The 10,598-nt window shown below is 49.5% G+C and overlaps 1 protein-coding gene across 1 annotated transcript; it reads right to left on the bottom strand.

Moving 5' to 3' along the window:
* Nucleotides 1–7,662: 7,662 nt before the first annotated feature.
* On the bottom strand, nt 7,663–9,449 carry LOC142355089 (uncharacterized). The gene is made up of 3 exons (XM_075407368.1): nt 8,880–9,449; nt 8,632–8,729; nt 7,663–8,218 (listed from the first exon to the last, which is right to left on the bottom strand). Exons 1-3 carry the CDS (start codon nt 8,993–8,995, stop codon nt 8,043–8,045), a joined length of 390 nt encoding a protein of 129 aa, XP_075263483.1. The 5' UTR covers nt 8,996–9,449; the 3' UTR covers nt 7,663–8,042.
* Between the last annotated feature and the right edge of the window lie 1,149 nt (nt 9,450–10,598).

Genomic DNA, 10,598 nt, shown 5'->3' with positions numbered 1-10,598 from the left:
CATAATGTGGCCGCATTTATGCAAGGTGTCGCTGCAAAATGGCGATTGACAATTGACGTAAACATGATCACTATAACCTGATCAGGACAACACAGTATTAACTATTCTACACAACGATTTCATGCATACAACATGCAGACTCGACGTGACAGTCTCTAGAAGACAATGCCCACAGAAACCGTGTTGCGGCTGGTGGGCACCATCAGCCGCCCATTAGCGTTGCGCCTTACAGCGCTCGGTTTCCACGATGTCGTCAGGTACTCATGACCGTGTGTTGGGTACTCCCTGGGCCGCACAGCCTCTACGGCGGCCTTCGCAGATGACGCCATGTCTGTTGCGCAGGGATCCTTGTGGTCAGTGACAAATAGTAATGAAGCATGGAAGGAAATCGAGGGGTTATGAGCACATTCAGATCTGCAGGGATGTGTCGATTAGCTGCCCAATCAGTTGACGACCCACTAGAGTAATGTGGAGTCACGGCACGCAGACAGGCGGGCGTAGGTGACGACCCAGATCACGCAAGCATGTTGTTCCCACACCTTCTGCCGAGCGCTGAACCATGCATGGTATCAGTGCGGCTCTGGCCCCCGTGCCAACGGTTGACGAGCATGTGCTGCTCTCCTTTGTCTCTGCAGGTCCCACCTCCCTGCATGATCCACATGATCAGGCATTTCACATATAATGTCAGGCCACGCATCCGGGAGCTGGTGGTGGCCCTGACACCTCACATGCCACAACAACAGCTGCCCTCGACTGTCACCCTCGGCTCTGGCCAGGGAAGAACTTATGGTATGTGGCCCTATATATTGCCCCTACGGCCAGAGCCTCTTGTTGGCAGGTCATGTAATCAATTCTCTCTCATGATGATAGTTCTACTCGCGTGAAATTCGGCGCGACATGCAAATAGTCGCTGCTTGCACTGTCCGTCATCATGGTGAATAGGAGAATGCCAATGTGCATGCTACTGCAGCGAGACGTGTCGAGAACCCACCTTTGGTTGCCTCCGGCAGTACCCGTAGCAGGCGCGTTACCTTGTCGCAGATGGTTGAAATTAGCGACAACTCTGCGTCTTGCCTGGTCGAAATGCTGGCGCACACGCGATTGCATCCCGACAACGCCGACCACCTGCACCTGCCAATTCTGGGAGCTTTGGGTAGTAAGCGGAGCGAGCTGCTTACCGGGGGGGAATCGTGCAGACGTGTCAATGCGTTATCCGTGGTTGTGGCTGACGCCAGCGACCAAGCCAAACTGATGGTTATCACAATTACTCTGAATTGTATATCTGCTGCTCCTACAACAGGTTGTATGTACGTCTAATATTGATTGTTTGTAAAGGTTGGACGTGCACGGTTGCCGGGTATGTCAAGTGGGACCCAGAGTTTCTAGTTGTGAATATTTACGTCTGCTCAGACGACAGATGGTATGACTGGCATCTTTTCATGTGATAACAATGGAAAATAAAGAGACCGCTTGAAGCTCGCGCTAACACGGACAACAGGTTGTGCATGTGGCCTGTGGGTGTCGAACGCGTGATGTTATTTTCAGTCAGACCAGGTCAGACAGTGTACTGCCTCGTGTCTCGCAGGGTTATTGTAATTTGTAACAATTCAGGATACTACCAGCTAGGGTCTAATAATTTATAATAAGACCTTACCGGCCTACATGGGCCGTACTTTCAATATTTAAATGAAAGAATTCATGATCTACTCAAGACCGGCTGATGTTGCATGACAATTGACATGGAGTACGAGTACTGGTACACCGTAGACGTATACGGTAAGTGGTATGACTTATGTGGTAATGACCAATTTTGGCCGCAAATCGCAATTCGGCCCTAGGTAGGAGATACCACCTTTGTATTCAGGCAGGGTACCTAGCTAGAGGGTACCGGTAGTCCAGGCGGTATCAATGTACGAGTACTGTACTCGTATGTCTATTCTGTGGTGACTCTGCGTATCCCCAGGGGGGATCTCTATTCCCTGGCCGGTATATGCCTACGAGTACTCGTACAGTACTCGTAGCTAGCCATGGAGTGCCTACCGTGCCTTGGGGCTTGCCCGGACGTTCAGGAGTATGTACCGTACCCGTGCAGCCGTACATGATAATATCTGGAATACTTGTATGTGCTTTTATGGTTGGTTTTACTCCTTGCCGCATACGTCGAAATGCGGGGTGTTCTTAGTAGTTCTGACTGCAGGCTGAGCTGCCATATTAACATCATTCATTGGAAGCTCTGCATACGTCTATAATAGATAGGGAGGATCATGGTACCTAACTACGCACGTACATATACGGCTGTAGCCTGTAGGATACATATGTATGTAGGTGCATTTTGTACGTACCCTACCGGCTACCCTACTGTAGCTGAGAGACAGGAGTCAGGAAAGTGGAAACTGGAAACTCACTCATGTCAGGATGGGCCGGCTGCATGAGTTTAATTTAATAATCCTGAAAAATCTTAATTAGGATATATCCTTATCTACGGTACGTATCCTTGTACCCACCAATTACACGGGGCGAACGTGCACGAGTACTCGTACTGGTGTCCCCCCACTAGCTAGCAGTGTCCCTCCTGCCACTAGTTTATGTGGGACTGGGGATTGTTACTGTACTCGTACTCGTCCAGAGGGGCCGAGGTCGAGGGCGTGGGCTACGAAAGTGACAGTACTAGTACTCGTACTATTACTAAACAGCACGGATATATCTGCGCAGGGCTTCGCCCGCCTGAACCCACCCAGTTGCCTAACACTTCTCTTGTTTGGCCTCGTGCCCAAACCGATTCGTCGGCTGGCCGGGGCAATGAGGAGCCGATCGGCCTGTGCGTCCTGTCTGTGGCGTCGCTGCCTACGGCGCCACAGCCTTCCGATTGCGAATGCGGTCACGGCCAGCAATTGAACGACCTGCTCCGATTCCGCGGCCTCTTCGAGCTGCACGCCTCCATGGCAGAACGCGACGCAAGGAAAGAGAACAAAGATTACAAGAAGTGCAGTGATGAACGAAGACATGGTTGAAATGGCGCTGGAGTGCGAACAGTCGGCTCCGGCATCGGTGCGCATCTTTGTGCGCAGTGCAGACCCCAGTGCTCTGAAACTAGTACGAGTAATATATTTTCAAACTGGCACAATACCCTAATAACATACCCTACGGAGGGTTTCAAACAACATCTTCAAACTGATCCGAATCGCGGCACGGTATATAGAAGATGTGTTTGAAGACAGTCTTCAAAATGGCCCGGTACCAAGTCTTCAAACCAGGTCTTCAAGATTGATTCGAATCGGTGCCTAACTACTACCAAGGATCTCTAGGAGCTTCCGGCTGCATTCTGGCTTGTAATGAACCTATCACTATAGGAGAGTATTCGTAGGAAGGAAACACGCAAATTGACACCCTATGATTCTTTTGAATGACTTTTTTTCACCCCCGGGAGAAGGTAGCCGGTACTATAGGTCGAAATCATTCGAGGATCATTGTAGTACATGCTACGACTTACGAGTACCGTAGTACAGGATTGTTATTATTCGGAAATGTTATTATACTCGTATGTATCCAGGCTTTAATCTCTCTCTCTCTCTCTCTCTCTCTCTCTATGTATCCAGTGGATACAATCTTTTAAATTGTATCCACCTAGGAACACCGTGGCTCGCGGTCAAGAATAGCTTTATATAGACTACAATATGGTTGCACTGCAACAGTGCGTGAAGCTATGCATGCTAGAGCGCTCGCCTCGCGTCCGAGAGGTACGGGGTTCGAGCCCGGGAGAGGGTGGACGGAGGGACGGGGGCGACGATGGGACGAGCACGTGGGTCATTTGAGGGATTTTAGGGATTTTCGGGTATAGTTCGGTATATTTCGGGGTAACATCTCCTGTTATTACCCTCTGGGGTTGTTGGGGTGTTTATTTGTTCGTGTGTGTGTGTGTGTGTGAGTTTGTCACACCTTGTTGTTTAATTTGGAAATGGTTTCGTGTATTTTCGGAAATGTTTTTTTGGGAAATACGGAACGGTTTTTTCGGAAATGTGTTTCTCGGAAAGCACATGTTTTTCGTACGAAAACGGTGTTTCTTGAGAAATACCCTTCAAACATGAAAATTCAAACTGATTTTAATTTTGAATCTCAAGGACCCAAAGAACACCAAAGTGGGGTTTCTTCAGAAATCAAGTTATATTGGGCAGAGGACATTTTTTTATCCCCCTACTTCGAGGGTGCTTGGTCGTCGAATTTGCGTGGGTGCAGTGTATGTGTGTGTATGTCCGCATGCCAAGTACGGTACGTAGGTAGGCAAACCGTAGGCCCCCGTATACTACGAGTACCTACTGGTACCTCTCGAAAAAAAATCGCGGTCAGAAATATTCAGAAGGGGTTTTCTGAGAAAGCACCATTTCAGGCCAAATTCAAAAGAGTTTCTAGAAAAACACCACACGATAATCCTCGGTAATCCTTATTTCCGAAAACCCCCATGACGATTCCAACCATTTGAATTTCGATCAGGGGGGCGTTTATTTCCGAAAAACCCCACTTTCATTTCCGAAAAGTACCATTCGGCGTTTGTCACACCTTTCGTACACGTGGTCGTACGTTCGTATTGACTTCGTGCTGCCAGCGAATGGAATATCGCGTAGTCCGCAGAATTCCGTGGGTCAGAATCAAGAATCTATCGTACCGTACGAATGAAATGTACTACAAACTCTGCCACCTAGCTGTAGGTAACTACCGATTACCGCTAGTCGGTAGAGTAGGTATAGTAGTAGGTACCTCCTATCCATACGCGACACTCGCACACTATAATCTATATATATAGGTAACTGCTACTCGTACTCGTACTCGCTACGCAGCTAACCTACAGTACGCGTACCCACCCCCCTGGGCAAGCTTCAAGGCACGAGTGCTCGTACTCTAGTACCCCCGGTGATCTAGGCCCGGAGCGAGTTAGGTACCTAGGGTACCCCCATGGCCTTAATGAATTGCATGCCGCAACCCCAAAGTAGGCAGGGTAGGTACCTACCCTACTGTACTCGTAGTAATTTTAAGAATATTTAGAATATTGATGATCGTCCAGTATGCATTAGTATAGTAGCTCGTACTAAATACGAGTACTGTAGGGATCTGTCGATACATACCGGCAGGTACCTACCAGATAGGTACCCTAGGGTACCAGCGATTCTAGATCCTACTGGTACACCTACCCACCTACTACTCATACTAGGTACCGGGCTAAGGCTAGGCCCGCTAGATAGAGTCAATTGTACTCGTACTCGTATAACTCTGCTGGCTACCAAGCGCTTTCCCTTTGCACTCTTGGCAGGGTAGGTAGTACTAGGTACCTACCTTGGAGGTACCCGCTTGGAGGTGTACTTGCACACAAAATGACCGGCCTACCGCAGGTACCTTATAGTACCTACCTACCGTTCTACTGAGCCCGGCCCACCCCAGAGGGGTGCGTCGCAAAGCGACTTCTATTATTATTACTTTGTTATATTTATTATGGGGTGATGTTGTTTGCACCCAGTGATTTCATGTTTATTTGCAACCAGCCGGAAGTAAACCGAACTAAACCCGAAAACACCTAAACCTCTAAACCCTAAAAACCCTAAACGGATGCGCGAACTCGTCCCACTGCCGCCCCATGCACCGACCCCGCCGGAGTTCGAACTTGCGTCGCACCTCCGCCCCGGTTGCGAGGCGAGTGCTTTAGCGTGCATAGTGTCACGCACCATGCCGTGCAGCAACATTCTATTCCTTATAAATCGGAGACATAGTGCGAATCACAAAATCTGACGCTGGGTGCAAATAATTATGGAACCACTGGTTGCAATTAACATTTTCCTTTATTATGACTTTATGATGAGTTTTAGGACTGTAGTAGTATATGTGCAGTACATAGTATTGTGGACAGGTGCACAGAAACTGTCATCGTACGACGTACATATCGTAGGGTGACGGCCGACGCGGATGCTGAGCTAAGATACGGAGTGGGGGCACCTGGGGGGTGGGGGACGGGGCCGACCAATGCATGGGCAGCAAATAAGTAATAACTGTCCAAATTTTGCTCACAGCAAGGGATTGTAGGCCCTAGCTGTCTAAAGGTCCAAGAACGATTCACATAGTAGGTACTAAATAACAAAATCGATTCACATAGATAGTACTATCTATACATACGAGCTTATTCGTACTGACTACTAAGCTAGACTAGTACTGGCTATATATATATATATATATATATATACAGAGCACGTACGTTATACATATATGGTCTCAGGTCTGTACCCTGTATGTAGGGTACCTACTCTGATCCCAGGGTTTGGGAACAGTGGGTACACGCAAAGCCACTACGAGGCTGGGAGGCTTAAGCCGGCATATGAGGTTTTTCCCGGCAGAAAGGGGTCAAATCTTCTCTATTTTCGCCAAAAACCACATCATCGTGCATGATTTGAAAAGCTTTAAATCAGCATCCTTTTGCTTTTCGAAAAATCCCGACATAAATTTCGATTTCGGGGTATCTAGATTTATTTCGTATAGTATTCGTGCATATTTCGTGATTCTAGACTTGCTATGTCCAAGCCGGTAAACACTTGGTCACCATTGCAAAAACCCTTCGTTGGGTATTTGGAGTAGGCAAGATCTGACCACACAGTGTCATCAGGCTGATGGAGGGCAACATTGTCATAGGCGTTACTTTTGGAAATTTTTTTTATGTAGGCAGAAAAGCTGAAACCTAGTAAACCCTAAAAACCCTAAAGTGAACCAGCTCTCAATTTGCAAAAGTAACGCCATGGGCCATCTAAAGAAAGGTTTGGATATTTATATCCTGGGGTCCCCAGGCTGAAACAGTGAAACCCTAACGAAGCGTTTCAAACCCTAGCCATATGTCGGCTACACCCTCCCAGCCTCGTACGAGCTGTTGTTTTGTAACTCACAAACAACAGCAAGGAACAGTACTACCGGTAATCCTTATCCAGATTCCAGTCATCCTTATCACATGGCTCTTGTGTTAGAAAACGGTCAGGCACAGGTCTTGCCGTTGGCTGGTGCTCTGTGATGATCTCTATTATAGGGACATGGTTTTGGGTATGGACCCGTCACTGCATGGACACTTTCGTCTGAGTTTCACAAACTTTGCCGCCTATCTGCCATCTGGCAGGGGTAGAGGAGCCGCAGAAACCATGACATGCCTACAGTTTCGTAATTTGCAGATGTTCAATATCCATGGACTGATGCGTGCCTCTCTCTCTCTCTCTCTCTCTCTCTCTCACATACTGCATGATGATCACTTGGTGTGGCCGAAAGTTGCCGTGTGAGATGTATGGATGCGGCTGGGAGATGTTCAGCTGCTGGGATATGCCGATGGAGACTTTCAGGCACGAGAAGACTGCAAGGTGTGTCAGCTACAGACTGCCGGCACCTCGCAACCAAGTGCAGAGTGAAGGGAGTCAAGGAATACGCACATAGATAATGTGCAGCCCGTTGTCTCGCCCGGATTGTCCCCATCGCGGCGATAAATGAGATTTGAGTTGAGGAAAGTAGCTGTGGAGACGACAGTGCATGCTGTCCCACGTTGCAATGCTGGAGAGTATAATCTTAAAGCAACGCTGGAACACAAACCAGCAAGCACACCAGGTTTGGCTAGCTTGTAGCAGAGGAGGGCCGAAGCGCCTCGAGTATTCCAGCAGTCTGTCTCTCACAGCGTTGAGCTGGGATGTCGTCAGATTCTAATGCTACTGCGAACTGATAGATGTGTAGGTAATAGGAGTAGGTATTTGTATGGCGGTGAAGTGACGAATCTATTCCTTCAGAACTGTGCGTGTGGCTGAATCTACATGTGGAGTACTGAGTATGACATATACCTTGGATACCGTTCAACTGGTGGGGCAATGTGGACCTGATATGTATGCATGCCGAAGCCCACCAGTGAGACCATGATACAATCATGACCTGCTGCAAAATAAGTCTATGTATCATGCCAGATGAGTTCAAAAGAAGTGCTTTGGCACTAGCTTCTCTCACCAGGGAAACAAAATGTCAGGGCTCCTCGGTCATTGGAGTGGTCATGTGCTGACGTGCTGGTGCACTGTGCGGAGAGAATTTATCGGGAAGCGAAAAATCTTCTCCAGGGAGCTCTTTTTCGGGTTGCGTGAAACAAATGTGAAGTGAGACCTCTGCCCCGGATCAGGCTTTCGTGGCTTGATAGCACGATGCATTTCCTGGGATGTCTGTCTGTATTCTGTGTAGCATTGGGAAAAGGGGCCAAAAGCCATGTTCAGACCAGGACCATAGATGCTGTGACCAAGGATAGAAACAAACCCAACCCACTACAGCAAGAAGCGCCCATAGCTCGGTCTCCCCTGTCCTAGCTTGGGCATCCTTCCGCTCTTGCATTTGACCTGTCTCACTTGCATTTGTCCCCCCCCCCCCCCCCCCCAAGGGGCTTTTCCAGGTTGGTGTTGCGTTGTACAAGGGACCACGGTACAGATTCCGACGTGTACCGATTCGGTGGCAGACATCCATTGATCGGGGGAGCCACGTTACCCATTATAAACAGCAGATGGCGATAACATCCCAAGAACTATCTATCCATATATTCATGCACACAGTGGACGTGACCAAGCAGGAGAGATAGTAGTTAGTAGTGCTCACCCTCCTCTGTGCGGGCAACGTGGCACGGCAGCATGCAGACACGACGAACTTCTGCTGATGAGCGTCCCAAAGGATGCTCGAAGGCCTTGAATGCATCCCTGTGAACACAGATTCATACGGAAAGTCGTCAGAGCGTAGCATGCAAGGTGCATATTCAGCTGTTCAGACCAACGCTACCGTCGCAGTGTTACATTTGCACGTTTCAACTGTGCACGGTCGTCACAACGTAGGAGCGGTGCTTCGCGTACCTGCTGCTCCCCAAGCATCCTTGCTGGCAAGTGCTGCATCCCGAGCCGCCGCCAAAGGTGGGTGTTGTGCAGCTACAGGCCCCCTCTGGTGTCGAGGAGGGGATTCGGCTCGGCATTTGGAAGGCGTGACAGGTGCTTATGCTTCAACTTCTCGTCACCGGCGGCGCGGCAAAACATAGCCGGACGGGGACAAGCGCGAGGTTGTGGCGTGGCGGTCCTCGCCAGGCCTACTGAGCGCAAGCGGAAAACTGTTTTCTCCGGCCGGACGGACGCTACAATACCTCGGATGTGCGGGAGGCAGTTGTAAGTGGATCGAGAAACCCGCAGGCGGGTAGCGAGCCGAGCACCGGTCGGTCGACCGCCGTGGTGTGCTTCTGCCCGAGTGTGTGTGCTTCTGCCCGAGCGAGACAAAAGTGGTGCTTCGCCGGTGCCACAAAGATTCGCCGGCTCGGTGGCGTGGGCACCAGATACCGAGATCAGTTCCGGGTATGCCGTGTGTTCGGAAACGCACTGTTACCCTACGTTGCACTTGCCTCTCGAAATGTTTCTCAGCAGCCAGCACGAGTTCGAGTAGCGAAATAGCGTGAGAACTTGCTATCAATCGCGGGCCTTCCTCCAGATACGGTGGTTGACCTTTCGGGTCGGGGACCGGGGTGGCGGGTGCCCTGTGCAAGCCAGAGTTGTACGGTCCTCGTACAAGCCCATGTGTAGGAGATACATGTGCAAGCACCATGCAAGGATACAAGATGAGGATATATACTACTACGGTATCTATTGCAATTGCTCTCGTGCAATTTCAGAATTCTGTCCCCGCCTGGGTAGTATGTATCACGTTTCGTACCCCCCGGAGTAGCTAATCGTACCACGAGTCACGACTCACGAGCTGCGCCGACCGAATTTGTCTAGGCCGTAGGGATCATCGTTGAATTCGCACCTTTTACTACCTGGCTGGCGCCTGGCTAGGCAGGCCGCAGGCCGTACGAGTACTAGTAGGAATGCCGAATGCCTAGATAGCTTACTTACTGCAGTCTGCAAGGTTTAGCTCGATCGTACATGCCTATACAGATGTACAACGGTAAGTACAAAGTATTTAGCAAAATCACGTACATCGCATGTACCATGTACATTGCACGAGTGACGAGTGTGACGAGTACAATAACACATGTACGTCGTACACTGCATATATGGCGCGAAAGGAAGAGACGTTTCGATCCAAAAAATATTCATGTATGCCTTCTTTTCTAGATACTTTCGTAGATTTTCCACGACACCCCCTGAGTATACGCACCCACAGATGCATAGGGTAGGTAGGGTACCTACCTATAGAGGTGCTAGACTCTAGAGAGGTGCCTTGGACTTGATGCCCAAGCCCTCGGCGGGGAGCGAGCTGTATGCGGGGCTGTACGCACGGGAATACCCATCAAAGTACAATGTAATACAGTAGTTTCTCCTGGTTTCTCCCCTAGTCCGTATTCCGTAGTTTACCACAGGCGTCTGGCGAGCTTCTTTGTCTAGTACATATAGTACTTACCATGTGTACTATGGTATTTGTACGAGCATGAAAGCAGTACGCTGCAACTGGCACTTCGCACTAACAAGGATACACGGATTTATAATGTGGGCCGTGGCCCGTGCGCGCCACGTAGGGTACGCGCACCTGTAAATCCACACATGCCCAGCCGTCGGGACTCGGGGAGTCTTAGTACTCGTACGAGCTGT

The sequence above is a fragment of the Convolutriloba macropyga genome, unplaced genomic scaffold (assembly GCF_964194025.1).
Source record: "Convolutriloba macropyga unplaced genomic scaffold, txConMacr16.3 SCAFFOLD_6104, whole genome shotgun sequence".
NCBI lineage: Eukaryota > Metazoa > Xenacoelomorpha > Acoela > Convolutidae > Convolutriloba > Convolutriloba macropyga.
The sequence above is the reverse complement of the archived record's forward strand: the minus strand, read 5'-3'. Positions and strand labels throughout refer to the sequence as shown.

What these genes read in the sequence shown, in the direction of transcription:
- LOC142355089 (XM_075407368.1), bottom strand. Translation starts at nt 8,995, where the DNA reads ATGCCGAGCCGAATCCCCTCCTCGACACCAGAGGGGGCCTGTAGCTGC. An exon ending in GGATGCTTGGGGAGCAGCAG is followed by an intron (nt 8,730 to 8,879) that starts GTACGCGAAGCA and finishes CTGTGTTCACAG; the next exon opens with GGATGCATTCAAGGCCTTCG. An exon ending in CGTTGCCCGCACAGAGGAGG is followed by an intron (nt 8,219 to 8,631) that starts GTGAGCACTACT and finishes AATGCTACACAG; the next exon opens with AATACAGACAGACATCCCAG.